The following is a 13,833-nucleotide window of genomic DNA, read 5'->3' as shown; positions in this document are numbered from 1 at the left end:
AACAAATGAAAGGAAATAAAAGAAGGAAATCTTTACTCATGTTTGTGTAGCCTAAACCTAATAATAAAATATTATAGTTTTTGCCGTATATCAATGGTAATTTTCAACCAGCAACAAGTAATTAATCTCTTGAACTTTGATGCGTTACTGGTTGTTAAATTTAAAATAAATAGTATTTTATGAATATTTTAATTTAAAATAAACCGAGAAATCCAAGCGCTTGCAGTGCATCATCAGCATCGTCACACTCCATTTGGTTTCCCTCGATTTTTCCGATTCCCAACGTAGTACGGCCAAACTGTATAAACAGCCACCCATGCATCGTACCACCGCTTGATCCTGCCACGTCATCAAAAAGACCAACTTTACAGCGTGGCGTCATCTGGACCGTCAATAGTGCCAGTAAAACAAGGGATTTGGAGGCAAAATAATTTGTACGCATCATCATCTATGTATTTTCATTTTCCATGGAATGCAAAGAAACGAAAAAGAAACCCAAAATAAATTAATAATAAATAAAAACAAAAGAAGGGAGAAAGAGCAGCGTGATTTGCTAATTGGCATTTTATAAAGCGGCACTGCAAATCCCAACCCCAATTTCTCTCTTTCTCTCTCTCGTTCTCCGATCAGTTTCCTTTCGCCGGCGAATTGTGTCACTGATCGGCGTCACCGAGCGAGGGTTTTCATTTTCGGTCAATTTTCCGGTGAGGTAAGACCCTTGAACAAAACAAAATAATATTGCTATCTTTTCACCGTTCTGGTCGGTTTTCTTCTGACGAGGGAAGACTTGGTGGCATTTCGATTGATTTTGCTTCAGATCTGGGAGTGTGCGCGGGGGGATTTATGTTGACTTTGATTTAGGGTTTTCTGGGTTGGATTTGGTTTGGGTTTTCGTGCTGAATTATTGGGATGGCTGTTTTGGGGATTTAGGGTTTTTTTGGGCTGGATGGAACCTGGCACGAGAATAGGTGGCCCTTCTGGGGTTGTGGTAAAGAATAAAAGCTCTTCGGGGTGTTTAATTGTGAGAAAAAAAGGGGATGGTCTTGGCGGTGGGGTTGTTGGTTCTTCGAGTACTCGTAGGCAGTTTGAATCGAAGAAAGTGAGGAAAAAGCGCAAGGTCGATTTGAGTGATTCGGGATCGAGCGATGAGTTACTCATGCCTCCTGCTAGAAGGCTTGGCCCTGAGACCATTCGAGTGTGTAATAATTTGACTGCTTTCGAACGGGGTATGGTTGGAGGAGGTGAAATCAGTAGGAAGAGGGAGAGAATGGAGCAAATTAGGCGTAATGGAGATGGGATGGGCGAGGAGAATGGTTTAGAGAGGAGGGAAAGGAAGCGTAATAAGTTGGATGTGTTTGATTTTGATGAATATGATGGTATGGATGTTGAAGTGATGAGAAGGAGGCATTTTGATAATAATGGGGTTGGTTTAGGAGGAGGAAGGTTTCTGGGAGTAATGCATGCTGCTAGAAGTAGCATTGATAGGGAATTTGAAACCGGTTCAAGCAGACACACTGTGGATAAGAGAAAAAACTCCTATTATGACAGAGCAAGTGGCTTGTATCTGGGTGATAGTGTTGACCATAGTAGGTTCAAGATAAACAGAGATGGAGCTCAGCGTCCACTACCCATGTTGAGAGAGAGGTTTAATTCAGATGAATCCATTAGGGTTCAGGGTAAAAATGGAGTTTTGAAAGTTATGGTTAATAAGAAGAAGGTGGGTGGGCAACTGGAACACTATGATCATCACAAACCTGTGGAAAGTAGACAAAGCTTGAGGGCTGAGGGCTCTGCCAAGAGGAATGTCCTGATCCATCTTCCGTCATACACTGAAACAAAACCTGTTGAGAAACAGGCTTTACAAGTTAGGTCAGAGAAGAAACAGATAGCAAAAAGAAAATCATTGTCAAGTAAGGATAGTAGGGGTGATGAGCAGGATTCAGATAACAGTGACACATCATTAAATCTGGGAGTAAAAAATATTGAAGCTCGTAAATCATCAAAGAAAATAACCTCTGAAGATGAACAGACTCCCGTGCAAGAAAAACTCCCCAATACAAGAATGAAAGAGGGAAAAATCAAGCGTGGCAGTGGTACAGAAAAGCAAAAACTACGAGAACGAATACGGGAGATGTTGCTGAATGCAGGTTGGACCATAGACTATCGCCCTCGAAGGAATAGAGACTATCTAGATGCAGTTTACATCAACCCAGGGGGTACAGCCTATTGGTCTATCATCAAGGCTTATGATGCACTTCAAAAGCAATTGAATGATGATGATAACGAGGCCAAGCCCAAAGGGGAGAGTTCTTCTTTTGCTCCCATCTCTGATGATGTGCTCAGTCAATTGACAAGGAAAACACGAAAGAAGATGGAGAAAGATTTGAAGAAGAAGCAAAGAGATGATAGTGAGAGTGACAGTGAAAAAGAGCAGAAGATTAAAAGAACTACCAGCAAAAGACATGATATGAATGGCATTGATAGTGATAGCAACGAAGAGAAGTTAAGTTCCTTTATAAAGCAAGGAAGTAAGTCAATGAAAGCTAAAATGATTGAAAATGCTGTCACCAGTGGTATCTCCAAAAGCCAGAATGCTACTCGTCACTTAAATGATGGAACTGAAAAATCACTCCCTGGAAATGATTCTCATCTACATGGAAGAAAAAGTAGAAAACATGGGAGGTGCACTTTATTAGTTCGTAGTTCTAACAAAGGATTGAATTCAGAATCTGATGACTTTGTTCCCTACACGGGCAAACGAACAGTGCTTTCTTGGTTGGTTGACTCTGGGGTAGTACAGGTTGGCCAAAAGGTTCAGTATCGTAGAAGGAAGCGAGTAATGCTGGAGGGATGGATCACAAGAGATGGCATTCATTGTGGCTGCTGTAGTAAAATCCTTACAGTTTCCAAGTTTGAACTTCATGCTGGAAGCAAATTACCCCAGCCATATCAAAACATATATTTGGATTCTGGAGTTTCTCTTCTACAGTGCCAGATAGATGCATGGGATAAACAAGAGAATTCTAAGAAAATCAGTTTCCATTCAGTAGATATTGATGGTAATGATCCAAATGATGATACGTGTGGTATATGTGGAGATGGAGGAGATTTAATCTGTTGTGATGGTTGTCCTTCAACATTTCATCAGAATTGCTTAGATATACAAGTAAGTGTGCTGATACTCTGCTGATAGCCGTCTGACATGTTATGGTTCAAATTTTGATTGTATAAATTATGGTCTCTGTATGGTTTTGTCTTTGCTGTTTTTCTTTTTCCCCCTTTTGCGGATGAGGATTGACCTTATTTAGGACATAATTTGTGAATGATGTTTTTGGTGGAAGAGAAACAGTATCTCATTATTTGGGGCTTTGCTTACTAGGTGTATGGAGATAAGGGAAAAACTGTATATTATTATTATTATTATTATTTTGCTGACTGTCTTAGTGGATATGCTGAGAATTGGTATATTGAGACACCTCTTTCATACTGACAATGTGGAATGGAATATAATTCTGAATAAACATGCTGTAAATGAAAGTACCTATCTAAAATAGTTTTGATGCCTTGAATGGTATTGTGATGAACTTACCAGGAGATTTGTTTCTGAAAATAATATAATTTCTTTTATATCTTTGTGGCATGTTGAATGGGTTTTCTCATAAAAGTAGGGTTCAGTATACCGATACATGGAAACTAGAATAATTTATTACTGACAATGGTGTTATTGATACCTTAATTTGGCAACATAACTTGTTTAATCAGAAGGATTATATTCATTCTGAGCAACTCATTTATTTTGTTGCAGATGCTTCCTCCTGGTGAATGGCATTGTCCGAACTGCACCTGTAAATTTTGTGGACTAGCCTGTGAAACTATTGACAAAGAAGATGATGCAATTGTATATACCCTGCATACATGTGATTTGTGCCAGAAAAAATGTATTCCATTTCTCCTTGTAAATTTAAAGTTCTTTCAATATACTCTGCTTTTGGCCCTTATTTCCATTTTTGGTTTGAATTTGTTTAATCTAGACCTTTCTGTTTAAAATAGATCATGACTGTTGTACCAAGGATATGGGTGCTTTTCCTACTAACTCCAATATGTTGGGGCCTTCCTTCTGTGGAAAAAGTTGCAAAGAGGTACCTTTTCATTTCTTGTGAACCTGTTTATAGACTCGTGCATTTTAAGAGTTGCAGAACTTTTCTTTCTAGGAATATATGTATTTTAGTGTTTTAAACTGAAAATGACTAAAGAAGCAGCAAATCCAAAATGAAATCTGGTAGCACTAAGGCTTGATTCTGAATTTTATTCTTTTGCTTTTGCAGCTTTTTGAGCACTTGAAGAAGTACCTTGGGATCAAGCATGAACTTGATGCAGGCTTTACATGGTCTCTTATTCATAGAACAGATGAGGACTCGGATGCAGCTAGTAAGGGAATTACCCAGTCCAAGCTAGCTGTTGCACTGACTGTGATGGACGAGTGCTTTTTACCTGTTGTTGATCGGAGGAGTGGGGTCAATTTGATACATAATGTATTATATAATAGTGGGTAAGAACTAGTAAGCATAGTATGGATGAACTGTATATTGTTTGAGGCATGAGATGCCTCATTTTTTAGTAATGATGGTTGAATGATTATGTCTGATTTCTTATGTTATATTTTTTGGCATTTTTAAAGTTGCAAATTGAGAGTAAGTTATTGTCCCCTAGAAAAAATATGTAAGAACAATAATGTAATGGAGAATGTCAAGGATGCTGCAAGGACATCCAATCCCTGCAAATTAGAGAGGCAAAAACCCTTCGGAACAGCATTGAGCCAGGAACCAGGTCCAGAAGGAAACTATAAAACACAATCCCTTACCAAATAAAGTCTAGGTCTTTTAAAGATATGGGCAATGAGATGAAGTTTTAGCATAAAAATATAAGATGTTGATAGCATGTGTTGCTCATCACTGGTGCCACTTAATTATGTCTTATGCTGAAACCTAGATAGCTTGTGACATGCCACTTTGTTGACCAAAATAACTTCAATGTGACATGATGGCATGTTTTTAGAGATAGCATTGTCTTTACCTTGTTTACTTTTTTTAACAGTGGGATATTAGATCTCTCTCTCTCTCTCTATCTCTCTCTCTATATATATATATATGTATATATTCATGCTATATGGCTTAGTTCATCTTGCTTTTCTTATTTAAATGCTTATATATTTTTAAAAATTTCTGTGTTCTATTGAAAACATTTCATGGTGTTGATGTCATTGTTTTCAGAGTCCGGATATTTTCTTGATATTATTGTTTGCTGTAAGGTTCCTTCTTTTTAACCTTTGTGATTTTTGGCTTTCTCTTTTTTTGTAGGTCAAACTTCAGTCGGTTGAATTATAGTGGCTTTTATACAGCTATTTTGGAGCGAGGTGATGAAATAATTTCTGCAGCATCTATCAGGTACTAACCTAATCATCAAAGTTTGTCATTTTATTTTATTTTATTTTTGTGTAAATTTATCGAGAGCCTTAATAAATGATTCAATGAATCCTTTTTCCCTTTATTTATGGAGCTTAGAATAAAGTGTATAAACTATGTATGTTTTCTTATTCCTTATTGTAAAAAATTTAGAATAAGCTTAACTTTAGGCTATTTACTATCTTGTCTTAGATTCCATGGGACTAAGTTAGCTGAGATGCCATTCATTGGAACTCGCCATATATATAGGCATCAGGGAATGTGTCGCCGACTTTTTTCTGCCATCGAATTGGTAAACCCGAAGTGCTATTGTTTGTCATGTTCTTTTCATCTGATATCTGTTTAAAATTTTGGCTGTTATGTATCCTTTTGCCTGTTTTTTCTTGATATTGACATGTTTTTATCTTTTGCTCTACATCCATATTGGCAGACTCTTTGTTCTCTGAAGGTTGAGAAATTGGTTATTCCTGCAATTTCTGAACTTGTTCATACGTGGACAAAAGTTTTTGGCTTCACACATCTTGAGGAATCACTCAGGCAAGAAACAAGGTCATTGAATATGTTGGTCTTCCCTGGTATTGATATGTTACAGAAGCTGTTAGTGGAGCAAGGAAGACTTGAGGGTAATAATACTGTTGCAATTTATTATTTTTTTCAAATTTCTGAAAGTTATTTTTGACTGTATACACATTTCACTTTTCTATTCCAACAGGTGCTGAGAAAATTGAAAATGGAGATGAGGATTTTATTAAGCCCAATACAGCGAATAGGTTAGATGTGGATGCCTCCGATTTGCAAGATCCTCATGGAAGTGAAGATGCTAGTTCAGATCCTGCCAATGAGATGAACAATGAATGTAGTGATGCTTCTCAAGAACTAAACGATCAAGGTATGGTTGGTAGGACTGTTTGCTCCAAATCTCATTCTGAGGAAAGATTATCTGATTCCATTTCAGATAATTGTGTTTCTCCTTCTAGTACTAGTCATGGAGTAATTGAAAAGAAAAATGAAATAGGGAAGACCTGCCCTGTTAATGATAAACTTTGTCTTTCCAAATGTCAGCTCGTTTCATCAAATGACATTTCTACAACTACTCTTCCAATAGATGCTCCCGATTGCCCTGGAATTCCAGTTTTGGGTCAGGAAACAGCTTGTTCTGACCCTGATTCTGCTAAAAACATGGTTGAACTTGTTTCTGACAGGAAATGTCATGCCTTGAATGATAATGCTCTTTCTTCTGAAGAGGTTGATACAAATGATACCCGTGATGAGGATCATGAAACTGGTCCTTCGGTGAATTTATCTCAAGAGAATATTTCCAAGGAGAATAAGGAAAATGTTGATATCTCTGGTTCTGTTTGTAATCATGCTGGTGATTGTTCTTTGGAAGTAAGATCTGAGTTGAATAGTGAAATTGCATGAGGGAGAAAAGAGTTCACACATGGAAACAGAAGTTGCATAAAATGAAATCCATCTTAATGAAACAGGCCTAAATGCTTCTGGTGATAGTTCTGAAATTGATCCAGTATAAGAGAATGATCGAGTCTAATATTGCTGATGTGTTTTAGTTCTGCATGCGACTCTCACAATTTTCTTTCAAAGACTCGATGCCTTGTAAACGATCAATTTTCAAGGCTTCGGAGCGTATGTGTCATGCTTTAATCAGGATAGTATGAAAAGGTTATATTGATTTCAAGGGAAATAGTAATCGGTCCCCTCCTGATGTCTGTCTTTTAAGTATAAATTTCTCAAGGTTCTAATTAATCTCAGTTCATGTGACTGTTTTTTTGCCAAAATGTTTGAAGGTAGTTTTTGGGCTTTTGGCTCAAGATCTGTGTGAATACTCAATGGATGAAGAAGTTTGCCTGCGATGTGCACCAATCCTACATAGTTCATGCGTGAGCAGATCCTTTTGAGTGTATTATATGATTCTTGTAGTCTGTATCTGAATCTGGTGGAGTGGATTTAGGTTCCATCTCAAGGCTTGTGTCACTATATGTCCACAGTAATTCATCACATTACATCAGCTGTGACAGATACTTGGAACAATTTTGTTTTGATTGGCGGCATATTTTTTATTGACTTGTTTACATTATGATGGCCCGTTTATGGAAGCAAGTATCAATGTTTTTTAAATTTCAATCCTAGTAGCACCTTCTACTCAGCATTGTGATCCATGTCTGCCCAAGTTCTTCAATTCAGAAGTTCGATCTTGATGTTCCATTTTTGGGGGTTCCGATGCTTTCAGTAGAACACAGGTTTGTCTTAATATTAAAATGAATGGCATGTGAATGGGGTTTTCTTACATCAGGAACCTTATTTGTGGGTGCACTGCGCAGTGAATAACGATCCTGCTTGTAGGCTGTAAAGACCTTTCTTTGTAAAGCGTTTGTTGTCTGGGTTGGTGAGGTTTTTTTTTTTGTTTTGTTCGCTTTTTCTTTCTGTAATTAAGGTTAAGGTAATGTTTGATGTCAAAATGGCAATTGATGCCATCTCGAATAATATTATTGTACTTGTGACGTCCCTTAGAATCATAGGTCCATTTTCATTTCATGAGAGGCTTTAACCCATTTGTCTCCGTGATCAGAGTTCTCATCATGTTTGATGTAGAGATTTATATGGCATAAAAGATTCTGAAGCCTGGTGGAACTGCCATTCTTATGAATGCAGGATATTGATTTCCTGACTAATTTATATATTGCTTTAGGATTAGTTCATTTGATATTTAAAATAGCTTATAATAGAAACCTAGCTGGGAGTTTTTATTTTTAAATAAATCAAAATTAAACAAGTTAGCTCATGGTGAACTAATTTCTCATTCTTTTCAAAATGAAAATAGTAGATTAACAATTATTTCAAATGTAAATACTCCCAATAAGGCGAAGTCGTTATATTTGCTTGAGAATTTGGGAAAGTACAAACGTGATGTGATGTAATTTTGCTTAACTAATTTATAATGGACATAAAATTGAATTTTCATGTTCATAGTTTTGTGTGCATGATTCTGGATCAAAATAGAGAATAAAGTATTGCAAATTACAAAATAAGGCGTGGACGGAAAGACAAAATTAGCGAGATTGTTTTATTTTTTAATTCTGAAGTCACATTGAACTCGACAAACCTGAGACTGGTTAAGTGAATTTATTTAAGAGAATAAATTTTTTAATATTTTTAAAAGATTCAAAATTAAATCATATTTTAAATTATTTAAATTTTTTATCACATGAATTAATAGGTGTTAATTATTTTTTTCATTATTGTTAATATTTGATTTGAAATTTGTAAGAAAAATATTAGTGATATGTTTAGTATTGGAAGAAAAAATTATTTAAAAATAATCTTTTATTTTTTTTAAATGAAGTTTACCAGTAAAGATTGGCACAGTTGAAAAACAATTAAGTCTCTCAAACATGCTCATGAGGATTTGATTATTAATTGTGTGTATAAAAAAGACTACAAAAAAAATTGTATGATGATATTTTTAAAATATTTTTAGTGTATTATAATTTAAATTTATTAGTTAATTAATGGTTTGCATGTTTTGTAAACAAACTTTTTAGTAGAAGAAAGAGTCTTGTCTTAACGGCGCGGTAACGTGTTATTTACGATTAATTAATTAGTTAATGTGATAATGGTATTAGTTAATTAATTAGTTATTTACGATTTTTCACAAAGATTTAAAAACTAGAAACATGCAAAAAGAACTCTTATTGCATCTCATGGATTCCCAAAATAATAATAGTTATTTTTACCAAAATATATTTCATGATCACCTTCAAAATATATTTCGAAGTTGATTCTAATGCTCATTTTGATGCTTCCGAAATCCGAATTTAAAAAAAAAAATCCATTTTCAATAAATAATTATTTAAATTTTCGAAGAGTGTTACTATAACTTTATACACAGAAAAAAAATATACATATTAAATAAACATCGAAAAGGATGATTCGATGAAGAAAGGAAGGAAAAAAATAACGAGTCAAACTGATATTCCTCGATTTTTTTATGTGGAAAAAAATTTGTAACATATTGAGAGTTTGCGTTTGATTCATAATCTAAATGGAGATGTCTGCACCACCCTGTCTGTCACGATGTCCTTCATCTCTGTTTCTGAAATCTAGGGTTAGGGTTTTTCAGAGAACACCGAAATTAACATGCACACCTTCCCAAGCCGCAATCTTTTCAGTCAATCAACTTAATCTCACTCGAATGGATGATGTTCCCAGAGACATCTCTTCTGCTGCTTTGGTGAGAGACAACACTTCCGCTACATCAATACCTTTGCCTGTTGACTCAGGTCTCTTCTCTTTCCCTTGAATTCAATTCTTCGTTCTTTGAGATTTTCGATTTTCCAATGAATTTGAATGCTTTCTTGATCTCTTTCAGGTGCTAGAATTGGAGAGGTGAAAAGGGTCACCAAGGAGACCAATGTATCAGTCAAAATAAACTTGGATGGTTGTGGGGTTGCTGATAGCAGTACTGGAATTCCCTTCCTCGATCATATGCTTGATGTCAGTAATTTCAATTCAATTTTAGTACTTTCTTGTTGCCGTTGATTCATAATTTTGTTTGCTAGTATTTTACTTTATTGTTTTTTTCACTTTATATATTTTATATCCCATTGTTGCTATCTGCCTGAAAATGTAATGTGAGATCTCAATCTCTGCTCACTTACATATATATACTTGTATGATCCAGAAAGTAAATGTTGTGGAGGGCCAAAGATAAATTTTAAATAATTAATTAAAAATTACCTAATACAATTATTCTATTAGTTTTGCCTTCTTTAGTTCAATGCATATTTTATTGAAAATTGACTCTGAAGCTTTCGGGTTGTAATTTTAATTAAAAATCTGATCTCGCTCTTATTATTTCGTTATCGCTATTTTTCAGTTATAAATGAAAGTTATAGAGTATTAATGGGCACAAAACACTACTGCATGTTGATATTTGATATTAAAATGTTGAGAAATTATGTAATAATTACCTTTATTGTAGGTTATGCACGTTACAAAATAAAGTTTTACACTCCTTAAATATGCATCAAGTTTTCTATGAATTTATGTAACTTGAAAAGACAAAATGAGTTTAAGACTTGTTTATACTTTTCAAATTATTTATAAATCCAAATTCAAAGTTGTAATATTTCTCAAATAACTTCACATACTAATTATTTCCTTTTGTATATATAAAAAATTGTCAATCTAACAATTATTATTTACATCAAAATGTAAGGCCCAAAAATTAAATTTGAACAAGTTAAACAAAATTTACAGAACACTATTAATCTATTATACAGTTCTCTGTACACTTGATATTAGTTTAGTAAAAGGCATTCAAACTTACAATGCGTAATATTCCATCAGAGTTGTTGCTATAATAAAATAATGAGCATGGTGATCTGGAATGGAAGAGGTGAAAAGCTAGGTGGATGTGGGATAACTTGTGTATAAAAGAATGTATCTCCTTGAAAACATTTGAATTGTTAGAATATGATCATAAATGAGTTTTTTTTTTTTTTTTGGCTTTGTAACTTGAAAAACCTAAGCATTAAAGGCTGTTAAGGATGTAAAATTATCCAATGGAGAAAATAGTTATGGAAACTAAACTTGATTGTGATTTTTCAGCAACTTGCTTCCCATGGGCTGTTTGATGTACACGTGAAGGCTACAGGTGACACACATATTGACGATCATCACACAAATGAAGATGTAGCCCTTGCTATTGGAACAGTACTGCCAATCATTACATGAGCTGATTCTTTCTTTTCTTTTTGGCTTTCTATATTACAATTGTTAGTGCATTTATCAATCATCTTATTAAAACTAAGAGGTTTCTATTACTTCATTGTCAGGCTTTGCTGCAGGCTCTTGGTGATAGGAAGGGTATTAATCGGTTCGGTGACTTCTCTGCTCCACTTGATGAAGCATTAATACACGTTTCACTGGTAATTTGCACACTGTTTGTAGAAATTATCACTGATTATTAGCTAAAGGTTCAAGTTATCATGTCTATTGGGGGAAAGGTGAGATTTGTCCTTGCTTACAAAAATGGAAAATGGATAAAAATAAACATCAAAACAGTTCTATACATTATCATATTGATTAATGTGCATCAAGAAAATCTGCTGACTCTTAAGTTTGGTTACGTTGGACAAAGGGGCACTGATGAGCCTGTGTTGAGGCTCATTCATTAATTAGATCTAGAAGTACTTGTACACTAGGTTTCTGAATTGAAATTAGGAAGTTCTTGCACCCAATCTGATCGCATTTGTAAGCTTGTTTTTCCACATCGAATTTGTATTATACACTAGGTTTCTGAATTGAAATTTCCTCCTTTGTTGTTTAGATTCGCAAATATCAACAATCACTCACAAGTTAGTTACAGTAGAGCATCATATCAGTAGATAGTAGATAAATTAGTTAGAGAGGTTGGAAGGACGTGATTTTAGCTTAAATAGGAGTAGGAGTAAAATGAAGTGTCATCCAGATTTTTTAGCATTAGGTAAACAGTGCAGTGGCTCAGTTGTGTGGGAAAACCCTTGGAGGAGAGATCTTTCTCCTTGTTTTATTCTTTTATTCATTTTTCAGTTTCTTATTTCTCTCTATTTTCATCATGGTTCCTAACACACTTAACTTATACAGGATTTGTCTGGCCGACCACATCTAAGTTATAATTTGGACATACCGACTCAGAGGGTTGGGACATATGACACTCAGGTACTGTATGCTTGTTTAATTATCATTGAGGTTTTGAATTTTGTCCATATAGCTTTGACTGTTGAGCTTCTAATGTTTCCAGAATCTTTTTTATGTTAATCATTTATCATGCTGCTTGTGCCTGTTGGCATTCACGTTAATTCTTATTATTTACTTATGAATCATCTGGATAATCTCGTTTATAGTTGGTGGAGCATTTCTTCCAATCCTTGGTGAACACATCCGGGATGACACTTCACATTCGGCAGGTATTAATACATAGAATGTAGGTCATAATCAGTTGTAGTCATTAAAAAAATTTGTTAATATATTTGTGCATATCATTATGGAAGAAACATTTGGTTGACATTATAGGATTAAAGAGTTGAATAAGAACAAGATAAGAGAGTAGGCTCTTATTTTGACACACATGAAGATAACAAATTAGTAAGTTATCTTATCCTGTCTAATTTTATTTAGACCTCCCTATATAATAAAATTTACACAAAAATATAATAGGATAAGCCTACAAGAAAACTTGTTACATTCTGTTGGTTATGCAAATGTTAAATAGGATAGGAAAATATATCTCATCCTGTTCTCTTATCTTGTCTACCAAATGGGCCAGATGTTTTACCATGGTTCTTTGCAGTATATGATAACCACATAGGTTAGAAATTGACAATATTGTTTCTATATTCCTAATGCATTGACTACTTATTTCAAGTTGAATTTTTTTGTGCTTGTGCTTTTTTTACTCGATGTCTTTTATTCAAATTTTGAAAACCCTTTAACAGAATTTATATCCATTCTCCTGAGCACAGCTTGCTGGAAAAAATTCTCATCATATCATTGAGGCAACCTTCAAAGCTTTTGCTAGGGCTCTTCGACAAGCAACAGAGTGTGATCCACGTCGCCATGGAAGTATACCAAGGTATGATATCTTTGAAACTGCTTTTTGAGAAGATGATGATAATTATATTTTATTCATTATATTATATGCTGCTCTTATTACTTGAAGCCAGTTTTATATATATATATATATATATATATATATATATATGTATATATATTTTTTTTTTCCTCCTAATTCCTTCATAACAAACACTAGGGATCGAGATTCCAGTTCCTTGTATATCTTCAAATAATATAGTAATCATTTTGTTTGTTTACATGCTTTACATTCACGTTTGCAATATTTCTATGAAAACTAGTAAATTTCCCTGAATCTGCAGCTCATGTAAAACTAATATTATCCATATTTGTGTATGTGCAGTTCAAAAGGGGTTCTGTCTCGTAGTTAAAATCTCCAGCGGATGGTTCTCCATTGTTCTAAAGGTATTTGCATTCTAAATGGTCGCTAGTCCAGGCTCCAAATTCCACAATGGCAAGTCCTTCGATGTCGTGTGATGATAAATCCCCCATGCTGTGGCCAGTATTTTTTTACATAAGTTACTGCCCTCTGTAAACAATATTGTTGTACGTACATTTATTCTAGAAATAAAAATAAATTTTCTAATGTTTTACTTTTGTACCTCTTTTAATAAAGATATTAAATGGAATATACTTTCATGTCTTTTTGGTCGGGACCAGTCAGATTGTTAGGACTCAATGAATTATGATCCACGCATCTTTCGCTGGAGGCATAGGATTGAGTGTTACGTTGTAGTGT

General features: G+C 34.6%; 2 protein-coding genes across 2 annotated transcripts; both read left to right on the top strand.

The window, feature by feature from the left end:
• The first annotated feature begins 280 nt into the window (after window positions 1-280).
• LOC113870770 (increased DNA methylation 1-like) lies at window positions 281-8,177 on the top strand. The gene is made up of 8 exons (XM_027507221.1): window positions 281-3,166; window positions 3,806-3,938; window positions 4,051-4,139; window positions 4,326-4,549; window positions 5,358-5,444; window positions 5,655-5,754; window positions 5,893-6,085; window positions 6,175-8,177. The coding sequence occupies exons 1-8, from the start codon at window positions 947-949 to the stop codon at window positions 6,882-6,884; spliced, it is 3,756 nt and encodes a 1,251-aa protein (XP_027363022.1). The 5' UTR covers window positions 281-946; the 3' UTR covers window positions 6,885-8,177.
• A 1,205-nt stretch (window positions 8,178-9,382) lies between these two features.
• Window positions 9,383-13,719, top strand: LOC113870777 (imidazoleglycerol-phosphate dehydratase, chloroplastic-like). The gene is made up of 8 exons (XM_027507229.1): window positions 9,383-9,760; window positions 9,850-9,974; window positions 11,091-11,195; window positions 11,318-11,410; window positions 12,108-12,182; window positions 12,368-12,430; window positions 12,986-13,095; window positions 13,438-13,719. The coding sequence occupies exons 1-8, from the start codon at window positions 9,523-9,525 to the stop codon at window positions 13,463-13,465; spliced, it is 837 nt and encodes a 278-aa protein (XP_027363030.1). The 5' UTR covers window positions 9,383-9,522; the 3' UTR covers window positions 13,466-13,719.
• The last annotated feature ends 114 nt before the right edge of the window (window positions 13,720-13,833 follow it).

The sequence above is a fragment of the Abrus precatorius genome, unplaced genomic scaffold (assembly GCF_003935025.1).
Source record: "Abrus precatorius isolate BTA unplaced genomic scaffold, Abrus_2018 Scaffold7, whole genome shotgun sequence".
NCBI lineage: Eukaryota > Viridiplantae > Streptophyta > Magnoliopsida > Fabales > Fabaceae > Abrus > Abrus precatorius.
The sequence above is the reverse complement of the archived record's forward strand: the minus strand, read 5'-3'. Positions and strand labels throughout refer to the sequence as shown.

Coding starts and splice junctions, on each gene's coding strand:
- LOC113870777 (XM_027507229.1), top strand. CDS start 9,523: ATGGAGATGTCTGCACCACCCTGTCTGTCACGATGTCCTTCATCTCTG. Junction 9,761..9,849: donor ACCTTTGCCTGTTGACTCAG/GTCTCTTCTCTT, acceptor GATCTCTTTCAG/GTGCTAGAATTGGAGAGGTG. Junction 11,411..12,107: donor CATTAATACACGTTTCACTG/GTAATTTGCACA, acceptor TAACTTATACAG/GATTTGTCTGGCCGACCACA.
- LOC113870770 (XM_027507221.1), top strand. CDS start 947: ATGGAACCTGGCACGAGAATAGGTGGCCCTTCTGGGGTTGTGGTAAAG. Junction 5,445..5,654: donor ATTTCTGCAGCATCTATCAG/GTACTAACCTAA, acceptor ATCTTGTCTTAG/ATTCCATGGGACTAAGTTAG. Junction 6,086..6,174: donor GGAGCAAGGAAGACTTGAGG/GTAATAATACTG, acceptor CTATTCCAACAG/GTGCTGAGAAAATTGAAAAT.